We start from the raw sequence: 18,618 nt of genomic DNA on the forward strand, positions 1-18,618 counted from the left end.
TGAGGGAATATCAGGAATATTCAGTATTATTATACACTATATTAACTGATTGGGTTATTACTTATGATGCATTAATATGTAAGTAAAACATACAAAAGACACAAGAGGAGACACGAAGAAAAATGGAGAGAAAAAGAGATGGACAGATACTAACAGCAGATGACAGAGTACACTGTGAATCATGAACTGCAGACAATGGCTGACAGAGGGACCAAGACAGCGTGAATAAAAAGCACAGAGAGAAAGACAGAGTGAGCGAGAGACGGACAGATGCAGGCCAAGAGACGGATGGAGTTTAATATAAATTATGGGATGTTAGCTCCTCTGGTAATTCTAGTGATAACTCTCTCAGCACTATCGCTATAGCAACACCGTGCCCATTCTGCTGTTGGCACGGCGATGGACTGGCCATTCGTTCAGGCCACGCTGATTGAGCTGTCAATGTACACACATACACCCACTGTTACTAAGATACACGCTCTCTTTGAGACATGCAGATAAATCATTTCTCATGTGCAACTCAAACACACACCCACTTCATCTCTGTGTATCTATCAGTTTATGAACTGCAGTGAGCTGAGCACAAGAGAAGGTCATCTCAAGATGCATTGAGAATTAGAGAAACAAGCATCAACTGGATTCAGTCATGGGAAATTCAGGCAGAGATCCAGGCGGCGAGAGAGACAGGGAAACAAACATAGAGAGAGAGAGAGACAGACTACAGAGATATAAGGTGTCTCTAAGGTTTCTTGAACTTGTTCTGACACTCTCTTACAGCATCTCATGGACACACCCCATTACACACACAAAGAAACGCACACAAACACACTGTGGGGTATGACTCTTTTACTTGTCCCTTGCTTTCATTCTGACCACGATGTCACAGAAGCAGCCATGTGTGTGTTTATGTGACTGGGAGCATTTGTAAATATGCGCTTCTGTGAATTGTGTGTGGATGGTGAGCATGTATGAAGTATGTTTGGATACACGTCCATTATGTATTTGTACACACAAATCTCCTGTGACACTGCTAATTGTATGTGTGTGTGTGTGTATGTCTGTTACTTTGTAGTGTTAAATGCATTTGTTTCTTGACTGTGCAGTACGTGTCAGTGTGTGACTGGATGTGGTGTGTCTATGTAAAATGTGACCATATAAACGTTTGTGCTCATGTGCTTTTATTTTTTGTGTGTGTGTTTGTGTGTGTGTGCGTGGCTGTTAACTGTACGTGTTCTTATGGCCTACCACTGAACAAACTAATTAAGGAACAAATGCTGCTTCAACCCAACCAGAAAATTACTTCCCAACTCTAACAGGACGACCCAAGGACAGAAAAGCAGGTTCCCTATCACATCAAGTCAGAACACACAGCCTAATAAAGGCTTAGCTGGTTTATCGAACAACTAGCATGTGTCATTTTCAACACCCCACTGAGTGTAACTTCAGTATTAGTGTATTACTTTCCAGCACACAAGTGTTGACATACAGGAATATTCTTCTATGGAGTTGCATAGAGAATCTCCACTCAAACCACACCGTGATACACTTTTAGACCTTTGGTCAACCGGTCAAGCGTCATTGCTCACTGTAAGATGTGTGTTGTACCAAGCTGCACTATAGATGTTTTACTTCTTTAAAAGATGGAATGTAATTATTACTCAGGTGGTAGATGGAAGTTGTTGACTTTCAATAGATTTTGAGAGTAAATTGCTGGTGAGTCTCTCTATCAGTCAATACTGCAACTCTTGCTAATCCTGTGGTATTTCACAGCCAATAGCTTCCAATTAAGTACTTCTATCCAGGGAGATGTCGCTGACAGTATCAATAACATCTATCCGACCCTCTTCTCTTCTCTTCTCTTCTCTTCTCTTCTCTTCTCTTCTTCCTGTCACCACACCCTTTCTTTTGATCTCAGCGTTGTATTAGTGTCACTTTTAATTGTTCTTCACTGGATTACTACTGTCACCCACAAGTGCTATATTTTGCTGTTTGATTTATTCTGAGAACATTTGTTTAAGCATCACCTAAATGGTTTACTTTTGAAGGTAATTGTCTCTATTGTAGTGCAGTGACCCCATGATGTACAATTTCCTTTTGCTAATATCACTCACAGTTGCTACTAATAAAAATGACCTTATTTTTCTCTGTTCACAGTGAAGACATGTGGCAGTAATCTTCAAGGTCCATCAGGAACCTTTACATCTCCTAACTTCCCAATTCAATATGAGAGCAACGCACAGTGTGTGTGGATAATTACTGCTTCAAATCCCAATAAGGTAAATGTCATTCTTTCTCCCTTTATCTCTGTCTGTCTAACAAACTCTGATATTCATATTGTTGTTGTTGATTAACATACATTGCTATCAATCATTTCTAAATCTAAATGGATATATGAATATGACTTTTTGATTTGTTTATTGTATTAAAACATAGCTTATTGTCAAGTTACTCTCTGCAAGTATACCCAAACACTTAGAATATGACAATAACTCCTACCAAAAGGGGAATTTAAATCAGAAAGGTGAGAGATGGTGTGGAAGTGGTGCTTATGGAACGTTAAAAAAGCAACAGCAGCAATTGCAAGAGCAAGAATAGGGAGTGCATGTAGTCTTCAAGTTGTCTTCCTGAACTAGCTCCCAGGCTTTGCTCCATTTGAATTTCATGCATCCAATCTAATTTTAATTGATATAACACAGCACATCTTACAGGCATTTACAAAGTTAGTTTAGCAGCATTTTTACATAATTGAAATGTGTTGATAATAATTCTTGTAGGAGGTACTGTAAATTATATGCTAGTCAGGGCATATCAGTGTCGAATTCTGCGTGATTGGTTAATCCTGCAAAGGGGCAGATGATAGGCTGGAGGTCAGATGGATAGCTGCGATTGGTTGCTTGATGTCCCAGGAGAAATCTGATTGGTATTCAGGATACACATCCTTATTCCTCTCAGGGTCACTGTGGTGACCGCTCTGTCGTCAATGGCAACACCTGCGTCAGCACCATAGGGACACACATACACATATGTGCACCCTCACATGCGCGCGTAGACAGACTTTTTCATACATGTGTGATGAAACACACACTGTAGTTTATTTTTTCACCCACACAAATACACAACACACACACACACACACACACACACACACTTTGTTGCTTTGATCTTGCTCAAAAACTTTCTCTCTCTCTCTCTCTCTCTCTCTCTCTCCCTCTCCCCCTCTGCCTCTCCCTCCCTCTGTCACTGCCCAAGGCCTCTGGTTTATGGCCTGGAGCAATACATTCTCTGTTGAAGGCTACAATGTGTATGTGTCTGTTGAAGGCTACAGTACTAATGCCCTTCTGCACTCTCTGGAGTGTGTATGTATACATGTGTGATGTGTGGGAAGAAGTTGAAAATGAATGTGTATGTATTATGTATGATAGTGGATGTTGCCGAACATGTTGGTTAAAACAAAGACCAGATCAACTGTGGCTACATCAAGTCATATTTTATAGCCCTTTATCTTAAAGGCTTTACAGATGGCATCTTTCCATGTACTTTAATGTTCAGTACTATATCATGTACATGTCATGCGCTATATTGCATCACATAAACAGTATGTCATGGACTATACTGAATCATATGCATGCCCTTTATCACCACATCATATATATAAATATGTACAATATGTCATACGCCATATTGAATTATATGCATGTCATGTACTGCTCCACACAGTATACGTCTTGTATGACATAACATCAAACTAGAGGCTTGGTGAGTCTGTAAATGTGTGCAGTTTCTGACCTGAGGAGTGTGGGAAGCCGTTTAGAATCACAGACGCAGTGCATCAGGGGCTAAGACACCTATCACACAAACCACCACTTGCCTGGTTCAGCTTTCTCTTTAACCATTGCCTCTTTCACTCTGTATATACTCACTATATACCATCAATAAAATGCAAAACATTCCAAAACAATATTTTTAAAGAATAATAAGTAAATAAATAAATAAAAAGCACTTAAAGGGGCTGTAGTGAAACTCAGTGTGTAGTGTAAGTAAAGGAGAACCAAACATATCCAAGTTGCATTGCTTCTGGCCAAAATCTGAAAGTTTAACCCAGGGCTATGGCCACATTCATCAGTTAGGCGTTTATAGAAATTTTGTATGACAGAGAAGGAGTAGGAGAAGGAGGCTTATAAATATACTAAGCCTATTTAGAGCCAGATGAAGCTATAAGGCGAGGGAAAAAGAGATGATCATCACAAAAAAGTGACTAATCCTTAGTTTGGACCATCTCCCATATCATTCATTTTTCATCTGTCTTGGCAAGTTTTTGTATCCGTGCGGGACACCTGTGAAGAGGCACATGCGAGAGCAGTCATATTAGCTAAATCGTGAAGAAAGTCAACCTCCATTTTCATCTCCCTCATGGATTAGCATCTTTGGTACAATCAGACTTCAGATCAGTGTCATTGCTTGCTGGTGGATTTTTGGCTGAATTTAAACAAAAATGCTTTAAAGTCTGTGAAGTCAGTAGCATTAATCAATCAATTTGACGATACAGTTTTCCAGAAATGTTGTGTATTTAATATTTAGAAATAGTACAGTGACATGAGGTACGATTTAAAAAAAGAAATCCAACTATGATGGACTTTTTCAGTTATTTGCTGACTTTAATGTACATTTAATGTGTTTTACTTTAACAAAGTGAATACTAACCGATTGGTACATATTTGTTTAATTAGAAAGGGGCATCAAAGATGGTAAAGGCTTAAAATAAATCACATACATGGCTTTTATGTCACAATGTTGACAATGTTTAATGAACCATTTCAATGTTGCAAAAATGGTTTGGTGTACACATATTGAGATATACAGATATTCCAGTAAAGGCTTTGGACACGGTCACATTCCAGTGTTTGTAGGTTCACTGTGGTTTAGGAACTCACATTCTGTCATTGTTCAGTAGGAAATTGCAGATCCAGAGAAGCATCTAGAGGAGTAAAAGGTAATTTACTAGGTTCAAAAGCAGGCTTATGTTGTGCAGGTGGCACAGGCAAACAAACAGTGGGGAATTGGCAGGTGAACAACAGGTAACAGGCGAGAATGGCTAGAACAGAATGAGAGCACTGATGATCTGGCACACTGGCAGTAAAAAGCTGTCCTCAGTTAGGAGGCTGATGAGGGAATGAGGGGCAGCTTAGCGGGCAGGTGAGTGGTCAGTTGATCTCCTGAGGAGAGAAGGCAAAAAAAAATAGACAAATACGCACTGGGAAAAGGAGAGAGAGTCTGTAGCTGAAGAGGGGGGAGATGGGGAAGAGGGTGATGGTGCAAGCAGCATAACACATTCAGAGTAAGGGAATAGTCCCAACTGAGCCTGCCTCTCCAACTAGCAGAACATCTCTTTTTTTATTGCTTGTACATGTCTCTCCCTATTTCATCCTGTACTCCCTTTCTCTCATTCCCCCTGTCTCATGCTTCTTTTTCTCTCTTTTTTACACTGCCCATCCCTCCTCCTCTCTCACTCCCAGAGGGTCTGTCCTCAGAATTACCCAGATTCTTCATTAAAGAGCTCTGCCTGAAACCATCAAATTACTATGGAAAGAGGAAGAATAAAGAGAGGGAGATGGAGGAGGGAACTTGAGGGGAAAAGTCTGTTTTCACTGTTTCACTCGTATCACTCTCTCCATTACACCCTTTCCCATACATATTCCACATTTCTTATTGTCTCCCTCTCATTCTCTGAAAGTAAAGAGATACAGAGTTTCTTCTCTGTGTCTCTTTCTGTCAGCCCCATTCCATCCATCCTTCTCTTAATCTCTCTCTCTGCCTACCCTTCTGCTCCCTCTCTCTCAGGTTAAGTGTTAATGGGGTTCTATAGCTCTCTGATGTTATTGCTTCATTTAGTTTTGGCAGAATGAGCCTTTAGAGCCAATTCATTCTCTCCTGTTCTCATTTAACCTTGGGGATGGCAGGACAGGAAGGCCATTACTAGACATCTTCTCTTCTCTTCTCTTCTCTTCTCTTCTCTTCTCTTCTCTTCTCTTCTCTTCTCTTCTCTTCTCTCATCTTCTCAAAAATAAATCTGCTGTACTATTTTCTAATTTTTTTCCTGCTTTTTCTCTTCCCCGTCAGTGAGCCAAAGCATTTTCTTCAAATCACCTGTTTATGATGTGTGAGATAAGATGAAATTTGTGGCAATTTCATGTCTACTCTATATGTCTAGCTATTTTCTTAGTTCATTAACACAGTATACAGCTGCTCCGTTATATATATTGACAGCATTAAGTATGAACTGGCTAGGCATAACTTCATATGCATTTGCATGCAGAGTACCATGTATAACACATGGATATAAGAAGACTGGATTTAAGACAAACACAAAAAAGTGTAATATCATGGCATTCAGAAAGAATAGAAAGTTGCACTTTTGATTGGACTTTCTTTGCACTAATTTACAGGCAGTGAAATCAGAAATCAGATATACAATCTGAATCCACAAGGCAGAAATCACAAGACAAACAAAATCACTGCGCTGGCTCCTTTAGCTCACTGTTAGTCATTAAAATGGCGTGCGCCTGCATCTTCTTGACAGGATGAACAGCATAGCACTTTTTTAGGGTTCAGGTTAAAAAATGTTAAACATTTAGTAAAAGAGAACTGTGACTCAAATGCATTTTTCAGTAGTTGCATAGCAACAGTATAAGCCATGCATAGCCTTTCCCACAGGTTCCTGTTCAGAGTTGGTTTCTGGTGGGTTCAGCTCAATGAAACAGAAGTAAATGGAAAAACACTAAGTTGCAATAGACTCGAGCCATCAGTCTTCATCAGCTAATGCCCAGCTCTCGTCACACTGGCACAACTTATACCATCTAGGCAGAAGCATGTTCAAGGGGAGTGACGAGTGGCATAGGGTTTACTGTAATGCTGTCACAGACAATCTGTTATTCCCCGGGCCTGTCTGCGCCCGCTTTACATCACTGACTGCGTCGATCACCAGGTGTTCCAGATATTCCTACAGTAAATGTATCTTCAAGGTATCCCTAGATCTTATTATAATATGGGTAGGGAGCCTCCCCCACCTCATTGTCTCCACGACAACCAAAAGGAAGTGCTTTATCAAGCAGAAATTCAATTCTGTCGCCTCATTGGCTAGAAGCCATAGATGGATGGAAAGAAGGAATGCAGCAGCCAATTAGAAAGAGAGAGACAGGGAGGATGACAGCAAGAGAGAGAGAAAGACAGAGAGATGCAAGGGAGAGAGAGAGAGAGAGAGAGAGAGATGGATGTTTGCATGAACACCAACCAATTAGAGGAAAGGAGAAATATGTAGAGTGTTCAGTTTCATCTATCACACACACATATGCACACACACACACATACACACACACACACGCACACACACACACACACACACACACACACACACACACACCACACACACACACCACACACACCGCACACTAAAAGAGATATACAACACACACATAAACACTAACCCACATACTGTCAGTAATGAGGTTCCAAATGGAGTTGACTTCAGTGCAGTGCTCACATTCATACACACACACATAGACACACATGGGCTCAGTGTAATGTAGTTATATCCCTGCTGTGTTTAATGCTGTGTGAACAGTGCTGATGTGGCATTAGGGTGTTCTGTAAAGGATGCATACAAAAGATAGCTGGACCACTTTTCATCAGTGGAACACACAGACCCTCGTCTGTTTTAAGAAACCGCATGGGCGAACAGGGTTGTTTTGTTTCTTGCCACAGAACCCGAGGAGGCTGGATGGTTTCTAATACCTGTCCAACTAACAGACCTTATTTCTCATGTTTCACATCACATGTTACTCAGTACTTGCCCCCTTTCATTTTCTTTCTTCAGCACATTTGTTTGAATTTTTTTGATGCTTTCATTCCCCTCATCCCTTTTTATTGGCCAGAGTTCTTTTTCACCTTTATAGCAAAAAAACACTGTTGAGGAAGTACACCCCACTGTGTGTTCAAATGTAAATCAAATAACAACTTTCAGCTACTAGAAAGGGCAAATTTTCTCTTTTTAGACTTGCAGATGAATGGCAGCTATATTAGCACAGCATCTATTCACCACTGTGACTTCATACGAACCTTCAGGAATATTTTCCAGTTGTGAAGCACCGGTTGACGTTCTTGAGGAAGTCCAGAGCTGGTGTCAAAGCTACATAACCACACTGAGATGAAGCATGTATTTGTCTTGAGGGGTTTGTTTGTAGCTTGTAAAATATTCATACATTCACACTTTTTCTTTTCATATTATGATGTTGATGAACCCAAAAGACTAAATGCAGGAAGAGATCCAAATCACCTCCACTTTTTAACATGTGTCAGGAGGTAGCATCTTCTTTGCTGGTAGGCTACTATATTAGAATCAGTAAAAACATCATCTGTAAGCGAAATCCCCACACAAACCAGCATTTGTAAACCTCAAGCACATTAAGTGTGCTGTTTAAAAGGTAATCTATTCTCCATGTGCATACATTAATGCTGCACCTGCAGAATTTCCTGCAATGGTAGCCTCACTAAGATAACTATAGAAGTGAGCCTATAAAACATAAATGTACTAAAAATTATGTTGCCACAAGAAATGAAAGAAAGTATCCAACATAGAATTTTAATGTGAAACGATACATCTTTCTTTAAGATCTGATCTTGCTTTTTGATGATACTGTGGGTGTTTCAGAAAAAAACACACAAAAAAAACCATCATCACATATACTGGTGCACATTATTTTTCTGTCAGACTTGCTGTTGTATTGAAAGCCTGCTTTGGGCTCAAAGGAATAATGTGATAAGTGTGAAAATGGTGACTATGTAATCACAGGAATAGACACATTAATCTCCACCTAGATGTGCCTGTATGTGTGAGTGTGTTTCTATGTGTGTGCTTGAGTGCCGGTGTGCGTGCGTGTGCTTGCTAGAGAGAGTTTAGCAGGTTTGTAGGTAATGCTTTAATCCAATCTGCTGCCTTACATGCCGATAAGACTGAGTCAGCATTGTGAGCAATGGGCAGACCACTGCTTCATCTTTGTAGCTCCCCTCGTTTAACTCCTTTCCAGTCACATCACGTGATGTTGGTGCTGGGGCTCTCCATCTTGCTTAATTTTATTGTGGTATGGCCACATCGGTTGTTGTTTCACATGTGGACTTGATGTCGGACAAAACATTAGTCTGCCTTTGCTGCCACAAGCTACATCAAAAACTGTGGTAGGTCCTAGTTGTGAGTGAAATAAAAATTAACCCCATGAACAAGAGTAAATCAGGCAACACTGCCACCAGATAAGCAACTGAACAGCAGGTAAGGGAAAAGGCGTAGTCACTGTTTTTGTGTGCTCGGTTTTTCGTTTGTTCCCTCTTTCTTCACAGATTCAGTGATTAAGGTAATAGTGAGGATAAGCTGTTTACACCTCAGCATGCACATGGTGGTATCATGTTCCCAGGTTATTTATGATGTCTGTCTCAAACAGAATCTTTGAATACAAAATACAAAAACCGCTAGGAATATGTGCACTATTAACACCCCAGCATGCAGATGATTCAGACTTGTATGATTTCTTTTTTTTTCTTTTTTTCTTTTTTTCTTTTTTTCTTTTTTTCTTTTTTTCTTTTTTCTTTTTTTCTTTTTTTCTTTTTTCTTTGTGGAAGGGGGGAGGGGGGTTGAAGTCCTCCAGCAGAATATTGTATCTGGAAATCTGAAAACTCCTCACAAGGAAAGAGGAATAGGAGGGAGTTTCGGGAAAGTGAGCTTTCCCCTCAGGGTCAAGTCAGAATTCTAGTTTGAAATATTCTAACACTGCACATTGCTAGCATCAAAGATTCATTATCACCCCCCCAACCCCCCCATACTCCTCTCTGTTGCCTCCTCCTTTTCTCTCCTCCCCTTTTCCATCTGCCTCCATCTCCTTCCTTCTGTCTATGTACTCCCCCCTTTCTGTCTCGCTCCTGCTTTATTTCTCTTTTTTCTTCCTCCTCCCCTCTGCTTTTCTCTCTTCTTTTCTGCCAAATATGTTTCTCTCTGGTCTTAGATGAAACAGAAAGTGTTGCTTTAATAATTCCTGATCAGAGTTTTGAGCTGTGTGCTGATTCTCACAGCTTCCGGTGCACTGTAGGAGGTGCTCCTCATCTCTTCCGTGTTCCTTATGCTGTGTTGAATTAAGTCACACCACATTGTGAGGTGCATTAATGAATTCTAATGATTCACCTTTGGTCTAGTTTAATTCCACGAGAGCAAAATGTGTCTTTGATATGGTCATAGGTGAAAGTCTAAACATAAAAACAGCTATGGAGCATATGCTGGTTATGATTGGGATCAATGCAGAGCAATATCATTTTAAACATATATTTTTGACATTATTCTAATTTATTTCTTGGCCATACCCTCCTCTTTTCAGTAGTTTTTTTGTTGTTGTTACTTTTATTACTTTCTTACTTACTTTTATCATTTTTTCTGTAAATCTATGCTCAATGCTTTTCATGCATTTACCCCAGTCTATTTAACCGCCATATTTCAGAGTTTCTGTTGAAAAAATGGGTCAAGCTAAACTGACATCTTCAATGAGTCTTAGGGCCACTATTAGGACATTAGTTACATCATGAGAATAAAGTCACAATTTAAATAAAAATATGTAATATTATTCGGCAAAGTTGTAATGTTTCAACAATAGAGCTGGAATTTTACAAGACATTTTACTGTTTTTTTTCAGTGGTCCTAATACTCTGTAATAGATATCATGGCCCACTTCTACATCCTCTAAACTGATGGTACTTAACCTGGGATCATTAAACAAATCCCCATGCACTGTAGGGTTTTGGTCTTTATAATGTTTGTTTGTTTTCAGTATGTGCTTTCTTCTTTTTCTTGTGGTTATTACTTTTAGAAGCACTGACTTTTGTAACCATACGCTTAAATACCAGTCTTTTGATTTTGACTGGGTCGAACTGAAAGTGTCTTGAACCTGATATGTCTGTGTCTTTTTTTCTGTGTGTGAACTGTAGGTGATCCAGATCAACTTTGAAGAGTTTGACCTGGAGATAGCCTATGATACTCTGACTATAGGAGATGGAGGGGAGGTGGGAGATCCTACAACTATACTGCAAGTGTGAGTATTACACTGTCCTTTACATACTCCAATTAATTTTCTGTGAAAGGTTTTTTTCATGTCCAAATCAAGCATAGAGAGTGTCAAATGGAATACAGTAAAACCCTCAAAGAGAAACAATTTAGAATTCATAAATATTTAACTGCTGTATTATTCATCTGTGAATCAGAGGTGGCAGATCCTACACTGTATCATACCTCTAACAACGCCAACATGCGTGGTGGTGGTGGTTAGTAGCTGTTCTGAAAAAAACACATTGAAAATTCCAGAGGCAAAGAAGTATCACTGAGATGTTGTACTGTAAAATGCAATAAAAAAAATAATAATAATGAAAAAAACCCACAACAACCGTCAAATTAAAAGAGGTACTTAAGTAGAAATACACTCAAAGCATCACCCTGGCTTGAAAATCATGCATAATAAGTTCAGTTACCGTCCTAGAGCCATAATAACTAGATACATACAAAGCAAGGTCTGTCGTTGTACAAGGCAGCCCATCGCAACAAAGCGATCACTAAAGTAATGTTGTGAGATAAACTGAGAAATGAATGAAATAACTTTGAGAAAATGTGCTGCCTTTACTAACTCTTTGCATTTTATTTCGGTGATTTCATAAAGCACATTGTGATTTGTCTCCATAAGGACCAGCTGGATTCATAAGCAGCAGCGCTATTGTTAGTTTATGAAACTGTAAAGTCTAAGTGATCAGAGTAAAAACTACCACTGCTTCTATTCTGTCCACTTTCATTCTAGTTCTTGATTTAAGCCGTCAGTTGCCAGTTGGCTTGAAATCCTCCATCATCGTTGTTGTGACTGGTTAGATCGTAAAACAACAGTCCATTATTTGTGTTCCTTTTAAAAAGTTGAACTGTTCTTGAGTGTGAAAGCGCTCTGCTGTGCCCAAAAGGATAACAGATGCAGAGTCCTAAAAAAATTTATGATTTCAGTTCACTTTGCATATAGTCACTATTCGCTTGCACATCTAAAAGGCGCTGGCACGCTGAAAAAAGGTCGGATAGTATGAATGAACGATGAGAAACTTGCATTCAGTTCTAGCGCATTATGCTGCAGCAATTTGGTCACATTCAGCAGCAGCACTTGAGAATCTGATTATGACTGTGATTGCAGTGATGAAAATGATACTTTATATAATGGCAGTTACGATGATAATGATTTAATAGTCGTGCATTTTGTGCTCCAGCCTGTCAGGTAGCTTTGTTCCTGACCTGATAGTCAGTATGACCCACCAGATGTGGCTTCACCTACAGTCAGATGAGAGTGTCGGATCTATAGGATTTAAGATCAACTACAAAGGTAAGTTATGAGCATGCAATTGAGTGAAAGAGGGAAAGTAAGTAAATCAGCCCACTTACTTTTGACTCCGTCTAATTTTGCTTCTCTTTATCTTAGCATGACACAAACATTTTAATCTTTTTTTTTTTTTTAAAGTATGTCACAGATAAACTTTTAAGTTGTTTTATCACTAAGATAAAACAAGAACATCAGGAAAGTGTTTTGCTCCCTGCCTGTGGTCCTGTTCCATTCTCTCTTAGTCAGGTTGCTTAATGATGAGCTCTTTAAAGCAAGTCACTCGAGGGAAATCTTGGGAAATGAAGGGAAATTCAATGTGCCATTATCCTGCAATTATGACTTTTGTCCGTAGTGGCTGCTGTTTAGTAAACCTGCAGTCATTGTCTCACTTTGGATCTAAACTCACTGGAAAACTCCATTGCATTCTGTGTATTCAACAACTTTGAGGAAATACATTAACTAAGAGCTACTAAGATGCTTGCAGCAGAGATGTAATAGGCTTGGAGCCAGTTCTGTCATCTCTTAAACCACAGAAGTTTACAAGGTCAATACTCGTCACCATCAATCAGTCCAGCAGTACAGGGGGTTTTATTTGAAGATGATTTGTTTTGTAAGGATGGCCTCAGTAGTAGTGATGTAGAGTACCTGGGGTGCAGGTAGACACTGTTGCAAAGACTGGAGAGACTCTTCCAATCAGATTCAAAATACATGTTTTTGTAGCAACACCTAACCTTTTTCTGAATATCAATGAAGAACAGAGATTTTTTTTTTTTTTCACTGTCAAATCAGCTCCTGCCATATTAAAAACATTAACCTTTCCAAAGTTCCCTGTGTGATGGATGTAGTGTGAATTTGATTACAGTCCACGAAACACAGTGTAGCAAGCTTTGCTGCAGAAATGAACTTTGTGTGCCTCATTTGAGTGTCATCATCTGTGGATTTATCGTCATAATGAGGTCACAGTGCTGAGTCCATTGATGTAGTGAGTTCCACGAGTGGAGGGACGATGACACATTGTTTTGATATATTTTTGCCCTTTATACTCCTTGAGTTTCAATGTGAAGTTCAAATGATACCAATACAAAATGGTTAACATACAGTCTAATTAAATTGAAGGTTTTTATATTTGGTTTATAGGTCTACTGTATTTTCCAATAGTGCAACGTTGTATATACACTGAAGATTCTGTAGTGCACAAAGGCATTCAAATAGAAAATGATCAAGTAATACAATTCTATCTCTCTTATAGAAACTCTACCAACACAGTTGTCTTGTTTCAGTGATTTTATTTAAGCGGTATGACCCATAATCTTCTCTAAGGCATGCAATGGTTCACAACACATGCCCACATAAAGAACTGCATGTTTAAAAAGGAGTCAACTTCAAATAATAAAGGACATCTGCTTAGGGGCTCTATGATATCCTCATTCATTGCTCCTGAGTAATTTCCCCACAGAGATCAATAGAAAAATTAATGGAGAGAACTGCCATCTAAATGCATCCATGCTTATAATAATGCTCCATTGTACGGGCATGATGGTCCGACATTCTTTTATTTTCAGGAATTTACCTGTCTATATACTCTGCAGTGCATATATTCCCATACGTTTAACAGCGGAGGATACATTTATATTGGATGTATCCTATAAGGCTAATCAAATGCCAGATTTTTTTGTAGGTGTTCATTTGATTGCACAGATTATAATTTCGGCCAGTGTTAGCTAGTCACTTGTTTTGGTGTTCAAGTGTATAGATCTAGTTAGTCGATGGGTAATATGCAACTGCATTATAGAAATTTTACAGATATGTTTATGTCTCCATTGCGTTGTTTGTTAACAAGAGATGACTGACAAGTTTACTTTTCAACTTAAAAAGTACGTACATACAGTATATTCTTTAAAAACAAAATTTAAGGGATCCTTATTAAAATGTGTGTTTGTTTTATACATGTTTGAAAGGAATGGTGGCCCATTCATTTCAAGTATGGAGCCCAGTATGTCTGTGCTGTCTTATTCTATAATTATTTGTATCTGCCTGTCCTAAAGTCTTGTAACATTCTTAGATTGCCATATACTACAGAAAAGGTAGTACATATTTACCTGAATGTATATATCCCTGTATGGGACTTTCTCACTAAAACCTAAATACCCTGAAAAGTTCTATCAATACTCTGAGCAAGATAAATGTGTTTGCCCCAGAGTGCTGGCTCCATCACCCACAAGATTTACTATAAAGGTTGGTGCCTGTGGTGTTAGTGGGTGGCTGTGTGACATGTTTGTGTGTTATTGAGAAATGGGAGAAAGGAAAAATGGGAGAAAGAGACTATGTATGTGTGCATGTGTGTATGTGTTTATGCATGTGTGTTCCTAAAGCCACATTCCATAGACCTTGGCTATGTAATATAAACATTATCAGTAACTCAAGCCTTGCTGCAAAGTCACTGAAGCACTACACAATGTATACGTGTGCGTGTGTGTGTGTGTGTGTGTGTGTGTGTGTGCGTGTGTGTGTGTGTGTGAGTGTGCGTGTGATTGTGTGTGTGTCTGTGTGTGTGTGTTTGCGTGACTGTGTGTGCGTGTGTGTGAGTGTGTGTGTGTGTGTTTGCGTGAGTGTGTGTGTGTGTGTGTGTGTGTGTGTGTGTGTGTGTGTGTGTGTGTGTGTGTGTGTGTGTGTTAGACAGGTCCTCCATCAGTGAGCCAACGGAGCTCTACCAACAAGTCACTCACCTCTTTCACTCCTCACATTCTCCCTCTCTTCCCTTTCTCTCTGTATTTGTCTCTCTATCGGTCTCATTTTTCTTCATTAAGAGTCTCTCTATCCCCCTCTCTTTCCCTTCTTTCTAAAATAACTGCATTTTCTGTCAGTTACTCTATAATGCACTGTTATTTGGTCTCACTGCCTCTGCCTTCCTCTCTCTCAACCCATTTCCTATATCAGCCACCCATCTTCTGTGTGTTGTCTCTCAGCTGCCCCGTCCTGCTTCTCTGTTTCTTGTTTTCACTTATTCACTCCCCACCTGACTGTGTTTCTGCTTTTGTCTGTCTCATGGCCTCTCTCTCTCTCTCTCTCTCTCTCTCTCTCTTGCTCGCTCGCTGTCCCTCTCTTTTTCTTGTCACCATCCATCTATTATTAAAGCCAAGGTCACCAACCTGGCCACACTTTGACTCCACTCTCTCTTGCAAGGCAAGACCACACACACACACACACACACACACACACACACACACACACACACACACGCAGCAGTCCAGGTTGTCTGCACGGCAATCTTTTAGTCGATCTTGAACCGTGGCATGCCACAGCTATAGATTTAAGAGAGCATTGTAACATTATTGGCATCATTTACATTAAAGTTTCAGTGACTTTGTGTCTACTCCATGAATAAATAAATATAGTAAAAGCTTATATATCTGTCTGCACAGAGGCTTTAGAGCATAATATATCAGTGTGTGTATGTTTATGTGTGATTATGGAGTTACACAATACCTATGCACACATACTTTCAAAGCATAATATTTGCCTTGAATTTTCTTTATGGTTTGAGTTAAACAACGATAAAACAGCATATCAGTGATTTATTTTTGTTTTCTATGGAATGAAAAAGATATTGAGTGTTTCACTGCATGGATGCATGTCAGACCTTTCGTCGCATATATATTTACAGAATGATATTTGACTTAAAATTGGATTTTGGTTTAAGAATAGAAACAGCCACAGTTTGTTCAAAACAAGTCACTCTTAGAGGCTACAATGAGTATCTGTGGATATTTCTGAGGAATCAGTTATGTTTTCATTCTAATTTACTTTAGTTGTAAATGTTATTTTTTGGGAATAACAATGACAGTATTACATGTTTTATTTATTATGCATTTTAGTGTTGAATGTACAACCTCATGAAACACAGCACACAGATATCACATGAGTAGTGTTTCAGATTGTTTATCTATTGAATGAATAGTACATATTCAAAATGTGAAAATGTGTTATCATTCAAACTGAATGGAGCAGGCACAGGGAATGTGCTGAATTTTCTTCTTAAAATTGGTGCAGAGTCTGTACAGCTTTCAGATACATTTTTTTGGTGAAGTCCATCACATGAAGTAATGTTTTAATAACTTTGTCATATTCTAAGTCAGAAGGAAGGTTTGGTATGGCTAGCAGGGTTTACCTACCTCAGTTCCTCTTCTCCTCTTTTCATGTTTTTCTAATCAGTGATTTGGTTGCAAAGTCCGTTCAAATTGATTGTGAGATCTCTGTGTGGCTTCTGCAGCAATCCATCACCAGCTCATCTTACTTTCGACATTTTAAGGGCCTCCACAGAGTAGGATTTTAGAGCACCACCATCGGTTTCTATAATTTAAATGCAGCAGCTGCCCATTGGATTGATGCAGGATTCAGCGCTCCGCACAGAGTAAACCTTCTGTTACTCTGAGGATTAGCAGCTGATTCCTGCCAAATGAAAAAAGGCACAGGTGCTCATTTGCCCTGAGTCACCTTTTATTCACTAAAGCCATATTTTGATGAAGGGACATGGCAGGTAAAAGGTAAAGACACCTGTACTTCACTTTAATGGCACTGTCAGGTGTGTTGTGATGTGAGTTGTCTCATGTGATGCCAGACATGAGCTTTGAGTAATGAGACACAAGAGCTACGACTCCAGTCAGGGCAGGTCAGAACTGATATTATGAGTGAGAGTGAGAAGAAGTGCTCAGTAAAATAGACTGCATCACCAATAATTGTTTCACTTATAGTGTGTACATTAATACAGTATAGAAATCTGTCTGCCAGACATATGACAGCATGTATAATTACTGTCCTTTCAAGTATTTTGATAAACGACAGAGAACATTGAACGATAAGTGCAAATATTTGCCTCACCACTCATCCATTTTCAATGAAACTCAAGTGAATGGTGATTTTGAGAATTTGTTTCCGGGGATGAGTCATTCCCTCGAGCACCGGCTTTTTTAAGTGCATCAGTCTAGTATTATCCCATCATTCTATGTTATATAACACTGTGCTAGGAGACTACAAAGTGCAGCATAGATGTCAAGTTACTGCTTCACAGCCAGTTGTAAAGGAGGGTTAGATGGTACACGTGTTTATCTCATGACAAATGGCTTTAACCTGGTTTACTCCACATGCTAGATGTTACCAGATTTATCTCAGAGCTTAGCGAGCCTGCTATTACTCTGCAGCTAAGACAAACACATGATATGAATTTGAATGTTACTATATCATCACTCTTCTCTTCTCTTCTCTTCTCTTCTTTTCTCTTCTCTTCTCTTCTCTTCTCTTCTCTTCTCTTCTCTTCTCTTCTCTTCTCTTCTCTCTTCAGCAGATCCCATCACAGAGTCATAATGTCAGCGCTTACTTTTAAGATTTTATTTTAGATTTTTCATCTGTTTTTTTATGGTTTTTAATATGTGATGTATTTTATAGGAGGGAAAGATGTCAAGGTGGATTTTTACAGCACAGTTGACCCCTGGTTCGATTGATCTGCAGTGTGTGTGTGTGTGTGCATACATATTATGCGTGCGCTGACAGGGACAGAGAGACTGCAATGCGTGTGTGCGTCTGTTTTTGCTTCATATCTCCTTACATTTTTGCATCCATATGTTTCTGTGTGTGTTATGTTTTAGAATGTAACTTTTGATTGGTAGATTATAATAGGGATAAAAATTTATTTCATGTTAATGACACATATAATTTTTTATTCTAATTACATAATTTGGTACCAAAAATCATTTATGAATGACAAAACGTTCAATGATATTGGACGCCCGCTCAATCCGACATTAGTGTGAATATTTTCTGCACCAATAAAATTTGTTTTTGCGTCCCTTGGGATCTCAGTCCTCTTGCAGCACTGTAGTCCAAATACTGAGCAGGACTCTCTTAATCACACAGCACTAAACAGCATTTTATTCACAGCAGCTGAAACACCATGAAATATGAATTCATGAAATATTCATTCACAACATAACTAGAAATGTGGTTCAATTTTACAGTCAATAACCTTAGTATTGAGGTAGTGAGTCAAAGCTTCTTTGGTTGTTTGTGTGTGTGTGCACATATATATGCATGCTTATGTGCTTCAAAGGTAATCTGTGAAGGGCAGGGCTTACTTAATCACAGCACTATAAACAGCATTTCATTTTATAGTCATGCATTATTGACTCATGTG

At 39.1% G+C, this 18,618-nt stretch overlaps 1 protein-coding gene across 3 annotated transcripts in view; it reads left to right on the plus strand.

The window, feature by feature from the left end:
* Window positions 1-18,618, plus strand: part of csmd3b (CUB and Sushi multiple domains 3b) — a 333,374-nt gene that overhangs the window by 217,772 nt on the left and 96,984 nt on the right. For all 3 annotated transcript variants that reach the window (XM_056398790.1, XM_056398791.1, XM_056398792.1), the window contains exons 11-13: window positions 2,155-2,276; window positions 11,017-11,120; window positions 12,322-12,434. In XM_056398790.1, the coding sequence (XP_056254765.1) occupies window positions 2,155-2,276; window positions 11,017-11,120; window positions 12,322-12,434 (339 nt within the window). The remainder of the gene's footprint in view (window positions 1-2,154; window positions 2,277-11,016; window positions 11,121-12,321; window positions 12,435-18,618) is intronic.

This window comes from Seriola aureovittata, chromosome 16 (genome assembly GCF_021018895.1).
Source record: "Seriola aureovittata isolate HTS-2021-v1 ecotype China chromosome 16, ASM2101889v1, whole genome shotgun sequence".
In the NCBI taxonomy this organism is placed as follows: Eukaryota; Metazoa; Chordata; class Actinopteri; order Carangiformes; family Carangidae; genus Seriola; species Seriola aureovittata.